The sequence below is a fragment of the Mastigoproctus giganteus genome, chromosome 3, assembly GCF_048544385.1.
Source record: "Mastigoproctus giganteus isolate SK-2022 chromosome 3, ASM4854438v1, whole genome shotgun sequence".
Lineage (NCBI taxonomy): Eukaryota > Metazoa > Arthropoda > Arachnida > Uropygi > Thelyphonidae > Mastigoproctus > Mastigoproctus giganteus.
Window position 1 is genome coordinate 111,810,143 of NC_143577.1, and position 16,482 is coordinate 111,826,624.

Consider the following 16,482-nt stretch of genomic DNA (forward strand, 5'->3'; position numbering starts at 1 on the left):
CCTCTGTGACACTATGTTCCTCTCCCTTTGATAAAGCTATTATTATACAGTACGAAGAAATTCTTGATATTTCATGGACGAGAAACTGTTGGCTGTTTGCCCTTGTGCAAACTATAGGCTATTATGAGCGATGTATTCCTTAAGCATAATAATTTGACCATTACTAATAAAATAATAATAAACTGGTAACACAAATTTGGTGTTAAAAGGGGAGAGAGATAAAAAAAAAAAAAAAAAAAAAAGCAGGAACTTCGAGGTCACTCACTTGACTTCCCGCTTCGTACTAACGCAATGGAACTAAAAAACACGTGAGTGAGTAACCCTGAAGCTCCTGATTTTTTTCTCGTCTATAGTAGGCTTGCTAGGAGCTTTGCAAACTCAGATGTTTACTCTCTGTTCCAAATGGGGCACGTTTACAGGAAAACGATGTACAGTGCACTTCTCTGGAGACAACAACAGCAGTGGTAAACTTAATGAAGTAACAGCATAGGGCCGCATGCATGAAGTTTCTCCCCACTGTTAATTTAGCAGATGCAATAACTGACGTCATTTACCTGCAGTTAGGTATGCATAAAACGTTTATCATTCCCGTCCGTGACATGTTCACTACTTCCTCATGCAAATATGTGGCATCAGATTTTTAATCCATTTGGAGGAGAACCATACCCTACTTTTAGAACTTTCTCTTTCAATTCGACAGAAGGAAACCCAAATATTTTTGTCAAGCCACCTTCACCGGAGGTTGATTAATTCAGTTATAGTGTGAAGAAAGCCCAAAAATGTCTCTTCCCTTTCCAATCTATATTGACTCAATCCCAGGTCAAAAAAAGGTCGTCGATAAAGATGGTTGCGAAAGTTGTTGGAAAGCGGGCAACCAGCTTTCTTTGCTTTCGTATCTTAATGGTATCCATATTCACAATTGCTAACTGCACTTTAGTTTTTCTCAAGCAGTAGTTTACAAGATGATGTTGCTAGATGACAGGCATCTAGCAACATCATCTTAATTAATCATTTTTCGTCTGTCGATCTTAATCTTCGTCTTAATCAATCAGTACCAAATTAATCATTTTTCTAATTCTATAAAACGTGAAAGCGCACCTCAAGGGTCTTCTTTGGGATCCTGTTATTATCAATATTTTTAAATTATATAGCTGCTTAATTAAGCATTCGTATATTAAAAATTTAACGTACACTGTTGGTGTAAAAATTTATAATACTCTTAATTCAATGAGAGATAGCTGGGTATTAAACAAATACAGCTCATGGAAAAAGGGTTATAACTAATAACTTAACAATTAATACAGTTAAATGTACAGTAATTTCATATCATATTCATAAGCACAAGCCAGTAGTATTTAATTATTAATTTTATTCCACCTTTGTACCCGGTGAGAAGTTTTTAAAATATTTAAGAATACAGACAGTTATAAATATCGTGTTAATATAATTGTTACGCTAAGAGACAATTAGGATCAATAAAAAGATTTTTTTGGAATTTTAGCAATTCTGACCTGTAAATTGACAATTTTAGCTATAATAGAATATAATTCATCATTTTGAAATCCATATGAACTTTGTAGAGAACATCAAATTGAGCAAATTCAACATAGCTTTTCTTAATACTTTGTTATAAGAAAGATGCCTTAGATTTGGAGTGATGTTCCTCGGAGACTGAAGAAAAATATCTTCGAATATTATTTTAAAATAATTAATACCTTTTTTTTTTTCTTTTCAGAGTTGCTCCTTACTGCGACAGACCAATTAAACTTGATCAGAAACAGCCAATTATTTAGGTTGTATAAATCTAAAACAAATAATTTGTATTTTAATTCGTTAACAGAACAACGTGGCTTGCAAATCAGTTAATCCTGAATCTTTCTGTCAATTTTATAATGTCTGTCAATAATTTCTGTCAATTTTATAACCATTTTATAAAAGTTTTAAGTAACTAAAAATTTACTTATTAAGTCTTTGTATTCCTTTTTTTTTTATTTCTATATTCTTTGCTTTTTAGTTTTTGTTTTATTATTTTAAATTATTTCAACGTTTGTCTTGTATTAACTTCCAGTTTTAGAGGTTAAAAAAAAAAAAAAACTGTCGCAGTATAAGATAAAATAAAATTTAAAAAAATCAAGCTGCAGTCAGATGGTTCATCAGATTATAGTTCAGATGGTTGAAAAAGCTTTATTTCAATTAACCTCAAATATAATAAATTTCTTAAAATAATCATCAGTATCGCAAGTAGGCTATGGTTAGACTTTTCGAATAATGCTAATGTCTAATTTTAAGGAGTAATGGACTGCACATAGGTATTCCCAGTTCGGTGAACATTTGCATCCCCTTAGCTCCCCATAAATAAACATAAATTAACAATAAATAACGGCATACTACAAAATGTGTGTCGCTCTCACTCATTTTGCTGTATTTCAAAGTTTATATTTATATATATAAATGATATACATTATTTTTAAATTCTACTTTTTGTCTGTGTTCCTGTTTTTGATACGCCGGAGTAAAAACCGCTTTGGGTCACCCTAGTTACGACTCCGGTTTAGTCTACAACCTGCTAAGTTTGGCCTTATTCGATTGTTAATTACATAAATATGTAAGAAATTATCCCAATTATGAGACGCGCTGAATGAAGTTTCATTCAGCGCGTTTTGTCAGCGAAAAAAATAGCTTAATTGATGTTCAAGTTGCTTAAAATAGTCGTGTATTCTTATTTTATTTCCTTCTTTGCAGTTAGACAGGCTGGTCCAGTATGAACGTTATCTTTCTCAGTTGGCAGCGGGGACGACCGAAGAACATCCGGATTACAGCGATATTAGTCGAGCAGCGCGGAAAGCTTCAAACGTACGTTGTCTGATTCATTGCTTTGCTAAAATTTATATTTCTAAGTGTAATAATTCTGTGTTTTTTTTTTTTTTTTTTTTAAGTGCAGTTTTCGGTAGGTTTGCTCGTAGTCTTATTTTGATCATTACAAATAAGTAGTGTAAGTGTAGTCTAATCAACTCCGAAGTCCTCTTTCGGTAACTGTATACAGAAATCAGGATGGGCCAAACCTATTCGACAACTGTAATCAAATACTCTGAAAACAGAGGAAGTCAAATGCCATTAAATAGCATTTGAAGAAAAGAGAATGAAGAAACGCTTCAAGTTTCATGTATTGAGTTTGATCTGAGCTCGCTTATTATTATAAGTCAACATGTCCGAATATTACCTGCAAAAGTCTCAAATGTCTACTGCTTCCCAAACACACAGTAGCACCTCTCGGCCTGCTTAGTTATCGACTATGTGATGCGCAACGGCAACCCACGGAGAAAGCTAAGCATTGAAAGGTTTGTTTGTTTGTTATTTGGTTTTTAGGAGCATTAGCAACTAAGGCCATATTGCTCCGGGATATGCGGTGGTCATTCTCTGACCTTTCCGCATCCTCCGTATTTGGTGGTGACGGGCTCGAACTCTGGTCTAATCAAGAAGCGTGTGCTACGCACTGCTGCTCCTTCCCACCTGGCTACGGAGGCGCCTACATTGAAAGGATGTACACCTGAATCTTCGCGAATTCCCAGAGACTGAGATCTAAAGATGTCAGAGCTCGGGAAATGCGGGGCAGTGGAACCAGGTTTCGCACGTCCAGTCCACTTACGGATAACCACTGCGACGAGATATGGACTTCTGTATAGTCGTGCGCAACCTTGTTAAAAATGAGGGTACGGTCTTTTGTTCACGTAGCTGCGGCATCGGGTAATTCTGCAGCATATCCAGGTACACCACACCAGACCAGACAGTGCGTAGCAGGAAGAAATGGTCTATAAATCTCGCTCGGCAACACGTGAAAGATATGAGAATGACCGTTGAGCCGCTAAGTTTCTGTTCCTTTGGTATTCCTGTGGAGCACAGAACCATCGCGATTTTGTGCTAAAATTCTGACATTTGTTCACCTTAGTACCCAAGTAGAGAATACAAGCTCATTACCGAACACAGTTCATTCCAGGAAGTTGTCAGGACCGAAGACAGGAGACCGATGTATGGCGCGGTCCAGGAAGTTGCCCTCCTCCTCCTACCGTCTTTATTACATCGGTGACTCACGGCACTCGGTATCTTGGGGCGGGGGGACGCTCATTTTTGTAATTATTTCTAACTCGTTTATGAAGAACTCGCTACTGGATTAGGGTGTAAACATTTTGAAAAATTTTCAATACTAATAATCGTTATTATTGTTATTACTCTTATATTATATATAAGAATAATATTATATATAATATTATTATGTTATTTCTCAATGATGGGGTTTCCACCCCGTGACGGGCACAAATTGCACACAGGATGGTTATTTTATTATTGTTATTATTATTTTAGGGTTGCCCGTAATTAAATACATTAACCCGTATTTGTGTCTGTAAATTGCGTATGTTCTATAGTCGATTTGCCTGTTTTGCTGGACGAAAAACCCCAGTTACTGGGGAGAAAAACCTTGCTATCTACGCCTGAGACCAACTAACTCAGCCACGGAGTGAAAAAAGCCCATTAAAGTTCCTCGCGTCATCGACGGGATTCGAACTCAGGCATTTTCCACCCGGTGTGGGGAGGACGGTGACGATACCACTGTGCTACACGCGCAGACACAGGGTGGTTATGTCTGGTGTTACTGTTGGTCGAGAAACTCTCTATCATACAGGTATTCAAGATTGCGACTTTCTGGAGTTGTAGGTATCGCTGGGAGACCTATAAAGGTAGCCGTAGCCTAATGGTCAGGCGCGCGGGTGCATAAGTACACATGCCTTGAGTGATCGGGGTTCAAGCCCGTGACTGCTGAATATGGTGCTGTTTCTTGTATTCTGTGTATCTTGTAAACTCCTGTGACCGTTTGGTCGTCCCGGAGTATAAACAGAAAATTTATTTATTGCTGCTAGACTGTTACGTAGGATCTTTGGCACCATACCGGTGGTTGACACGATGATGGGGATGGTCGTTACTTGTTGCATACGCCACATCTCTTTTGATCTTCTGTCTTCGGTCCGCTTACTTCCTGATTTTTTTCTACATAGGTTTTCCGGAGGTTGCCAGTGTTGGGTACCGCTATGTCAGTCAGATAGATAGCCTTTTCCTTCTTGCCGACAAGAGTTATATGCGGTCTGTTGTGCGGGATTGTCTTATCCGTTATTATGGCGCGGTCCCAATACAGCTTGTGGGTTGGGTTCTCTAGTACTGCCTGGGGTTCGTACTTGTAATACGGTACACTTTCTTTGATCAACTGGTATTTCCTTGCTAGCTTCTGATGTATTATCGTGGCTACCTGGTCACCTTTGTATCGTTTCTGAGGCCAGGTGACATCGTCGACTTGTGTCAGATGACACAAGTCGACGATACCACCTGGCTCCTTAGCAATGTATTTTCTATAGTTCCTGGTGTTGATTACCTGGTCTTGGATGGCGAGCACGAATCATTGTCTCGTCAGCCACGTTGGAAGCCATTTAACTATGTGGTCATGTTGGAGGTCATTATAGTGTCTACCCTGGAGTGTCTTCTTTGGCCATCTTTCTAGCTTCGTTTGTCCGTCTGGGTGAGAGGGGAATCCTCGCTTAGGTTGATTGGGGGTACGCCGCTTGTCTTTCTTCCTTATGGTCTGGTAGAGTCCTGCTGTGTTTTTCTGGAAGTAATCCTTCAGATTAGCTATCACTCTCTTCAGTTGCTCGATGAGGACTATCAGGACCCTTCCTCCTTCTTTCCGAGCTACTTCAGTCTCTCCACGACTAACTTTGGATGATGTTGGTGGCTTTTGGTCATCATTGTCTGTCTGTCTCTCTCTCTTCATATTCTCCAGCTTGGTGTTAGTCCAATCTATGATCCGAAAGAATATGTTAGCACTGGGGATGCATAGGCGTTTATGTCTTTAATTGTGTTGCCTCCGTTCAACTCTACTTTCAGCAGGCTTCTGAGTCTTTGGTGGTATTTTTGGGTCAGGCAGGCCTTTATCTCCTTGCGCTCTAACTGCTCAGGTCTCTCCCCTGTCATGGCTTTTATCTCTTTGCCAGTCTGTAGCTGGTAGTTTTGGCCAATTAATTTCCTCTTGATATAATTAATTCGGCCAATTAATTTCTCTTGATATAAAATCTTCGGTGACGCGCGGAGTAGTTGCTGGAGTTGCTTTTCTGTTGCCGCATAGAGCTTGCTGTCATCCATCTATCAGGTGGGAGAGAGTATACTAGTTTTTCCTTCCTTCCTTCCTTCAAGTTATATCCATACTTGCTGTTGTTGAGCATGGTGAATAATGGATTGAATGCTAGATAGAACCACAGTGGGCTCAGGGCATCTCCCTGAATGATTCTTATCGTGATGAGGATCCGTCTGGTTATGATGTTCTCGACCTTGATGGTGGTACTCCATTTCACCATTGTTGCTTCTAGGAAGTTTTGTATTGTCGGATTGACTTTGTAGATCTTCAGCGTCTCTATTAGCCAACTGTAAGGCACGGAACCGAAGGTCTTGCGGTATTCGATGTAGCCCGTGTACAGGTTGCTGTGTTACTGTAGGCTTGCTCTCTAACTATGGCATCACTGGTTAATTGCTCCTTCAATCCTTTTGTTGTTCGATCATGATATTAATGTTCTGGCTCTCCGAGTGGTCTAATATCTTCTTGGTTATGCAGCTGATCGTGATCTTGTACACCGTTGAAAGACAGGTGATTGACTTGTCTATTTTGAAACGGTGCCTTCTGGGTGGTGGCGCCCACCGAGAATAAGTGACAGTAGTCTTCTCTATTAGGTCCACTGTTGTTTTGTATATTTATCAATGATATTGATGAAGGTATATCAGGCTTAATGTCGAGGTTTGCAGATGATACAAAGGTTGGCAGGGTTATTAATGACAGTAATGGCAGTGTGCTACTGCAACAGGATCTAGATAATTTGGGAAGATGGGCTGAGAAGTGGCAACTGAAGTTTAACCTTGACAAATGCAAAGTACTACATATGGGTAGAAGTAACCCCAGAGAAACGTACCAACTGTGTGGTACCACACTTAAGGTGGTAGAAAATGAAAAAGACCTGGGAGTAATTGTGCAGTCAGATATGAAGTTTTCTGAACAATGCAGACAGGCTGCCAGGGCAGGTCATGGGGTTTTGTCAATGATATATAGGAATTTGATGTAGATTTACTTGAGCGTGTACAGAGAAGGCAACAATATTGGTGAGGGGAATGAAGGGATCCTCTTACCAAGAGAGGCTTAAGTTCTGCAAATTGCAGTGGCTGGAGACTAGGCACCTGCGCGGTGATCTGATTGAGGTATATAAGGCCTTGAATGGGTTGAGCACGCTGAATTCTGATGGGATCCTTCCACTTGTTCAGATTACGAACCTTAGGGGGCATAAATTCAAATTAAGAAAAGACAGATGTAGAATAGATGTGCGGAAATTTGCCTTTAGCCAGCGGGTGGTTAATTGCTGGAACAAATTTCCATCTGTCGTTGTGGAAGCTGATAGGTTGAATAAATTTAAGGAGGAACTGGACAGGCATTTGGAGGGAATGGTGTGATTTTTTTTTTTTTTTTTTTGGCTGATGCTGCATAAGCTCATACACTTGCTTTCTTGCATCACATGCCACTACTACTACTGTTAGAGAAGTGTTACTTATTTGAGGTAGTGCAATACATGGTAACTTGTGAAGGATGAGCACAATATGAGATACAGTTGAAATGATGCCCTTTATACTACTATCGTAGTTTTTTCCTTTAAGAGTTGTCTATGGTGTTTTTACACCAATATTCTATAGATATAGTAACGTATTCATAGTTGAGGCACACACAGAGTCGAAAGCTTTTGTAAGTACAGTATTTCATTTTAGAAGAAGAACTCTCTATTGCATACAAATTTATTTCATCAAAAGCAGCGAGCAGGGGGGGCGAAGCCCCCTAGTTATTATTATTATTCCTAATATAGCCCACCGCGTTGAGTGTAACAAGAGCAGGTTATAATATCCAGTAAAAGCAGTGAACCAAGCTTAGTATTAACGTTGTAGACGCCATCGTCATTTTTAAATGGACATAATTTCTTATTATGAACTTTGAAAGCATTAAAATGAAATGCATATTTTCTGGCTAAGATGGTGAACAGATCTAGCCCATTTATATAGCAATTGATTTACAATTGATACTGCAATTGTAAATCAATTGCAGTATCAATTTTTGGGTCCGCTATAATAACGAGTTCCGAGTAAGCCCGTGCAGAAAGAAGGCGACTTCCTCTCCACCACACAAGCTGACATGTTTTAGAAATTCAATCGTTGTCGTCGTTTGGCGCCTCCGTAGCCAGGTGGGAAGGAGCAGCGGTGCGTAGCACACGCTTCTTGATTAGACCAGGGTTCGAGCCCGTGAGCTACCAATTACGGAGGATGCGGAAAGGTCAGGGAATGACCACCGCATATCCCCGGAGCAATATGGCCTTAGTTGCTAATGTTCCCAAAAAAAACCAAATAACAATCGTTGTCGTTGACAGTAGCCGTATGCAGCAACTGCACTTTGTACTGTTTCATTCGTAATCGCTTACCTAAAGAACCCTTCAGATGGATTTACTGTAATGCACCACTAGCTCCTCTCGTCGTCTTCTTTGGATTAGTGTCGAATGCGTTTTACATTGACTTCCTACATTTTTGGCTTGCTACTTCTTGACCAAGGTGTTTGCCCACAAATTCTCTACGCTGGTGGTTTGCTGTTGATTTTCATAAAATTCAACACTAGTAGTTACACCTCTTTTACCCAGGGGTCCTCTCCAACAGGCCTGGCGACAAGAAACAGTGAATTCACGAAACTTCGCCAAATCGCATAAGTGTTTCCGTTGAGGTGTTTTCAGTCAATTTACATTTTCAATAAAACAACTTAGTCTTTCCCACGGTATATTAGTGCTGCTTTATTAATTCATTCCCATAAGATGCTCAACCACTAGCGCACTTCTTCCAATTAAAATAGTTCAAAAACAAACCGCAAAAATTAAATGGAATGAAACAGTCTGCTCTCAATTAGGACAGAATCTCCACCGAAGTGAAGTTCACGGAGATATAGTTATGCTGTAGGAGATGGATTTTCTTTGGGAAAAGACAGATCTTCTGAGAGATAATAAAAACAGACGTTCAGTTTACAAAGGACAATTTCTAATTTAGTAGGAAAAATGTAAGCTTTTGTCTGGCAAGTGGGGTCGGACCATAAAAGGACAAGTCATGAAGCCACTGAGATAAGGTTAGACATATTTGTAGAAGTTTCCTATCAGTGATTAAAGAGGGCAGAGGTGCGAATATTTGTAAAGCTGATGATAAAATATGGTTCTGTAAAACATGAGATCTTCCTGATGATTTTTTTCCCCTCCACGGGTTCGAATATGTTATGCGTAAATACTGTACCCTTCAGGTTAAAACATACGTATGACCCTGTCTTAACTTTAATATGAAAATATGAACTCTTCCCCCCCCCCCCAAGCTTAATGCTATCCAGGGGATGGCTCATGAGCAGAGCAATAAACAAAAAAAAAAAAAAAAATACACATAATAATCATATTGAAGGACTCTTTCCTGTTATAAGATCGAATATGGGAGGCAGATTCCGTTAAGAGCAAACCAAGGCTTTAAACAGCAATTAGTTCTTTAAACAGAACTACAATTTTAGACTTCTGTAACGTATAAGTATTCCCTTTAACAAATCCAGAGTGTCTATCAGCAGACTAACCAGATTTTCAGTATTCTTATTAAAGTTTCCCAATTCAGAGGAAACTAATTCCAATATCTTTTATTTCAATGACATTTTGCAGTCGGCATTTGAGTGATGAAATAAGAGCACTGGATTTTATTTATCTCTTTGGACAAATCTTATACTTGTGGGGATGGGCACCGCTGAATTGCAGACCGGTAATCCCTTTAACTCTCAGACATATTGGTAATATCCTGAAACTGACCACTAAATTGCGGACCGATCATTCCTGGAATTCAGCAGGTGAAAGGTTACAAAGAGATAAATTATCATGGGGGAGTGGGTGATTTTATAAGGATATTACTAATTCAGCTTCACTGTTCTCATACGACCACCACAGGATAGTTCAATGAAACGTTCCATGATATGGCCACTGAAATGATTGAAAGGGGCAAAATTTTTATTGTCAGTGAAAAACTTAGCACGAAAAAAGAGTTAAGACGTGGCAAGGTCTTCCGGAACTGCACGAAAAAAATAGCTCATTGGGAAAAATTTTTTTTGTGGGGAAAAAATTATCCGAACGTCCATTATGTAGAACACTGATTTCATTAAATCTGTGTTATTTGGAGTGCATTTACCCCCCACCCCCAAGAAATCCACGTATTTTACTATTATTTTTGATTTTATCAATATTATTATGGATTTTGTATGATTATGTCTAATTATTATTATGTCTAATAATAATTAAATTAATATGCAAAATATATACTCTGATGCATTGATTAACAAGATTATCACAGACACACACCAATATGACTCTGTGAGTGCTAGAATCTCTTGGAAACCCTGAAAACACCAACTTATTCTGCAAGGATTAACTGAGGTATTTAAGGATTAGAGCAACACGGGATGGGGGGAAACAAGAGGGATTCCCTAATTGGTTTAACACAGCAGAAGTGAATTTTTTTTCCCCGAGATTCGTAAATTTATTTCTTAGATAAATTCGCATTCTATTTTAATGAAAATATCTAACGATGCTGATTTTAATGAAATTTGGAATGGCTCGACTTTTTTTTTTTTTTAAAGAACCACATTTAAAGTTGGAAGTCGATTGTTACAATAGAATTGTTAGTAAACATAACAGACCCATGGTAAAATTATATAACTATTGCATTACAGCGAATGCATTTAAAAATCATTATTTTTGATAGTTTACACAATTTATGTATTCTGTGAAAATTCTGTGTTCCCTGATAATGCATTTATTTAATCATCTTTGAAAATTCATCAATAATTAGCTGCAAATTTCTCCCAGGACAAGCATGATTTAAGAAAATACGAAATCTTGGACTTCGCTCTCCTTGGCTCATTAGCCCAGCTACAAAATGGATGGTTTTTTTTTTTTTTTGTTTTTTTTAATCTGCATATGACTGTTTTGCCTTTGATGAAACCATAACGAAACTGGCCAATTATTTGCTCAAAATTACGGAGCAGAAAATGCACTTTCGTTCCCAGCATGTGGGCATAAGCAAGTTCTTCGACAGAACATACAGTAAACACATGTGAAACTTTCATTCGCGATTTAATGCCAGCTTCTACAAAAAGTAACGGGTAAAAAGGTCCAGGAATTTTTTTTTTTTTTCGTATATTTTCATATATTGATGTACGTACTAAAGTTTTATTCATTATACTGTTCAAGTTCTGCACCGACCAACATGGTCACTAAATTGCTTCGGGATTATGCATGTAGGGTAGATAGCCTTGAGGGTTTAACTCAGTATTGGGCCCCTTTTTCCCAGAAACTTTTTTCCGTGAACCACCTTGGAGATATCAACTCCCGTGCAGTAGTGATTTCTTGAAGGGGCGTGCAGCGATGTATTGATATCCCCCCTCAAGAAATCCATATATCGTTTTTATTATTTTTTGATTGACAGCTATACTGTATTTTTAAAAATACCACGGGAAATAATATCCCAGATTGCTTTACATATTACAAAATCAAAATCACGTCACCGTTCTGTCCACTTAATTTTAAATTTGTTTAAGCAAACCGGGAATTGTAATTTGCACTAATTTAGCATGATTGGCCGAGATAAAACACTCCGGCAGATTTAAAGTATTTCATATACAAGTATTGGCATTGCTTCACTGTTCCAGCCATCCATCTCAATACTCTTTTATTAATATTTTAATGTTAAATATACTCTAAAATTCAGAGCGAATTGAGAACTTAGATACGAAACGTATCTAAGAGAATATCTGGATTTCAGATCTGGGTTTATAATTTGTCTTGTTCGTTAAAATTGTGTCACACCTTTTTTGTTGTTGTTGTTGTTGTTTAGTCGTAAATGGAATATTTAATCCATTCTGCAATTATTTAAAATCAGTTTTCATAATTAATTAAATATATTGGAAACTCAATAAATTTTGTCATACTTGAAATTCGAGTTTCCTTTCACTTTTAACTGATGCTGCCTAAATCGCATCCATCAAGTTACCTGAGACTTTTACCGCCTCCTGCTATCAGTCCTCCTACCTGGCTTAAAAGGCAGTCATCAACATCATCAGCCCTTTTAAATCCACTGCAGGATGAAGGCCTCTCCAACAACTTTCCAGTTCCTTCTGTTGTGCAATGGCCATCCATTTACTACCCACGAACTCGTGAATTTCATCTGTTCCTCTCCGTCGTTGTCTTCCAGGTTTCTTCTCTCTCCTCTTGGGTACCATTCTGTTATTTTCTTAGTCCATCTGTCATCATGTCTTCGAGCTATGTGTCCTGCCCAAGACCATTTTAGTTCTTTAGTTTTTTAATAGTTTTTTAAAGAATGTCCTTTATTTGTGTTTGCTGCCTTAATCCACGTGTTTCTCTTGTTATCTAACAGTCTAATTCCCAATATAATTCGTTCCATTCTTCACTGTATAGTTCTCAGCTTCCCTTCATTCTTTTGGTGAGTGCCCGAGTTTCACTTCCATAAGTCATGGTGATTCATTATTTTACGTTTCCGACAAATTGGGATTTTGCTCCTCACTATGTGACTATATTTCCTCAATGCTATCCATCCAAAATTTATTCTTCTCTTGACCTCCAGCCATTTATCATTATTACAGCTAATGACTTGTCCCAGATAAATATATGAATCCAGCTTTTCAATTATTGCTCCTTCAATGATTATGCCCCTCTCTGTGGCATACTTGTTCGTCATTACTTTGGTTTTAGCCGTATTCATCTTTAGTCCAAAATCCTTACTAACTCTGCATAACTGATTAAGATTTTCCTCTAATTCTTTGGGATCGTGGATTATGGCCACAATGTCATCTGCAAATCGTAAATGGTTTACGTACCCCCATTCACATTGACTCCTTTGTGCGACCAGTCTAATTTTCTGAAAGCTTCCTCAAGTGCAGTAAGCAACTTCGGAGATAATGCCCCCCCCCCTCGTCGAACTCCTTTCTCAATTTTAAATTTGCTACTGTCTTTGTCTAGTCTAACAAAGGAGGTAGTGTTCTCATATATTTTCTTCAAAATCATAATATATGGGATATCTATGCCTTGTCTTTCCAGTGCCCGAAACATTGCCTTATGCTGTATGGAGTCAAATGCCTTTTCATAATCCACAAATGCCAGGCATAATGGTGTTTTATATTCATTTGCTTTCTCCATTAGCTGTGATATTACGTGAAGGTGATCCATAGTTGAGAATCCTGTCCTAAAGCCAGTTTGCTCCTTCGGTTGATTCTCATCAGGTATTCTTTCTAATCTGTTAGTAATGACTCTTGTGAACAACTTGTAGATGTGGGATAACAAGCTACTAGGTCTATAATTTCCGATTTATCTCCTTTCTTATACAGCAAAACTATTATTTCTTATGCAGCAAAACTATTGCATTATTCCATTCCTGCGTCACACTTTTTCTAACGCATTTTGTGAAGAGTCTTGCCAATTTCTGTGTGAGGTCTCTTCCTCCCAATTTTAATTGGGAGGAAGAGACATCAGTACATTCCCGGGGCTTTCTGATTCTTCATTTTCTTCAACGCATGTTCTACCTCATCAAGAAGGATACCGGGTATGCCGTATGTGTTACTGATTTGTGATCCATCTTCACCAATGCTGGCATCATTCCCTCGCCCCTTGTATAAAATCACGTGACCGTTCTGTCCGCCACTTAATTTTAAACTTGTTTAAGCAATCCGAGAATTGTATACAGTAATACGTGTAATTTACATACACACCTCCCGAAGCAAACCGGTGTCCAAATTTCCTGGAAATCCCCGAAAGCATTAACTTCTTTCTATTGGCAAGGATTATTTTAGGGATTATTAGGGAAACAAGAGAAGTGGTGGGTTTAAGTAAGTATCCAGTAATACTAATTGATTCAAAATTTTCCTTGGACCTTTGTTTTTCCAGATTCAAATAGTAAACGTATCACGAATTTTTTTAAAAAATAATAAGTAATATTTGCAAATGAAATCTATAACAGCATCAAGTCCAAACCTTTAATGAGGAGTTGAGGTGGGGGAGCAATATAATTAGGATGATGTATGTGGTTGACAGGAATTGGAAATATTCAATTTAGTTTGAATTTATCTCTAAGCAGCCTTTACCGACTACAACTTAATACAGTATTATAAAACACATGGTATTTGTTCCAATTTACTTAGACTCTGGGCTCGGAGACGATCCCACTGACTTAAAATAAATCCCTGAAAAAATATCCCATTTTCTTTATTTATTTATTTTTCTTAAAAACTACACAACCACTTGATTTAACAAAATTTCAAGGAAAATCCCGGAAAAGATTTAAATAATCGCACATGCAATAGTATATTTAATTTTTTTCTTAACTATAAAATACATAAGTTAAAACCTGTAACCTGTTTCGTTTGATTACATAATAAAAGAGATTTTTTTTTTTTTCTTGGATATTTTTCCTGTTACTCCAATCAGCAGTTGGTCAGCAATATAGATCGGAATCCAGGTTCATGGGTGGTTGGTCCACAATTTAGGTACGCCAGTGGTGATAAGTTCTCAATCAGTTAGGCCTCCAAAAAAAGAAACAGAAGCCTTTTTTATAGGACATTAGCTTCATTAATATTTTATCGCAGAAAAAAATTTACTTTATTCGCTGCGGCGAGTACTTAATTTGTTTCCAGGAAACTCAACGATTTCTGCACGAGTAAAATAAATAAAAATTACAAAAAATGTTAGTTGCTTTAGCTAAACTGTAGCATCGAATGGGAACGGAATTCGGGATTAATCCACGTATTTAATCCTCTTACAGTTTTCGGTGGCTGTAAAATTACCTCTGGATTTATGGCATGGAAGTTTTTTCCTCGTACTACATTCCTAAAGAGGTGTATGCCATGAACGGATTGTGGGTTATCGGGTCAGACCAATGAACCTAATAGATCACAGTCTGTCGGGCAAATATTCATGCTTTGAAGCCTACATTTGTCTTTCCTGTAATTGATGGCTACCGTAGGATAATAAATATTACTGGCACGCCTGAATTTTTCTTTTTTTAATTTGGGTTGGAGAACCCTGAAAGAAATTTCTCATTACACGCTACATCAGCTAGTGCAGAATTTTCTTAGGGCACCTTCATTCTGGCGTGTAGACTTTTCTGGAAGGTGGTCAAGCTCCAAGAGCAAGATCTCTCGATGCTCTTATGCACTATCTGCAAAGCTTGTCATTTCTGAAATAAAGGTAAGGTAAGGTAAGTAGCAGCCGTTATCAAGTCACTGCAGATGGAAGCCTCCGCAACAATTCATGTTTAGGGAAATGGACTATAATATGCCACTCTGGTCCAGTACGGGTTTGCAGATCGACCTTATTTCGTAGTCAGGGGCTTGAACCCCAGTGTACTCAAAGAGCGTGTGCTACTGCACTCCCGCTCCTGACCAATTCCTTACAGCCGCCTTGACTTCTGAAATACGTATATACTATTTCTGTCTTACTTGAAAATGAGGGGGGGGGGGTGTAAAATTAATAGATGTATAATTAAAGTGACCAGAGTTCTGATTTTTGAGGATCCGCCCTACCTTTGTTCTTTTCACAAGCTTGTCGCTCCAAGAGAATTTCGAATTTTTTGTCGAGAAAATTAAAATTTAAAGTGAGCTAATAATTCGAACATATACCTGTTGGAAACACAAGTTACGGGTTCGTATGTCTGTTTCTCCTACCCTCCTTCCTATATGAGAAGTTGGATAATCAGACTTGTAGATTGAAACTGATTCATGATTCTTTAAAACATGGTCCTTAGTCAAGTTGGAAAGGACCCTTCTCTACGATGTGAGAAGGACAAAAACTGTCGTCATGCATATGTAGACCTAGCTATAATTTGTGGACCTCTTTGCCATAATCATCCTGAATGTGATTCAAATGCGATTTGATTGCGAAGGAGACAGAAGAAATGTCTTGAATAGCTACACAGGGTCGACCAAGAATCACATCACCAAGATGGCCGATATTTGCCCAGCAAAATTCTTCCAAGTGATATGATTCTTGGTCAACCTTGTGTAGCTATTCAGGACATTTCTTCTTTCTCCTCCACAATCAAATAAAAACATTTGAATCACATTCAGGATGATTACAACTACCAGCTGTGATTGGCCTATTTACATATTGCGGACTGCGTTCCACCATGGCCGACCGGGCTAGCCGGGTGGGTAAAGTGCCTGCCTGGCAACCTAAAGGTCGCGGGTTCGAATCCCGCCTCAGGCTTGGATCAAAGTACTGCAAAAACCTTGGAAGGTACATTATGGCCACAGAAGCTGATGCGCCAACAACTACCAAGAAACAACCAAAACGC

General features: G+C 38.3%; 1 protein-coding gene across 1 annotated transcript in view; it reads left to right on the top strand.

The window, feature by feature from the left end:
• LOC150088225 (uncharacterized) overlaps nucleotides 1-16,482 on the top strand; it is a 691,583-nt gene that overhangs the window by 515,847 nt on the left and 159,254 nt on the right. Inside the window, exon 8 of the mRNA XM_090369395.1 lies at nucleotides 2,743-2,853. Within this exon, the coding sequence (XP_090225521.1) occupies nucleotides 2,743-2,853 (111 nt within the window). The remainder of the gene's footprint in view (nucleotides 1-2,742; nucleotides 2,854-16,482) is intronic.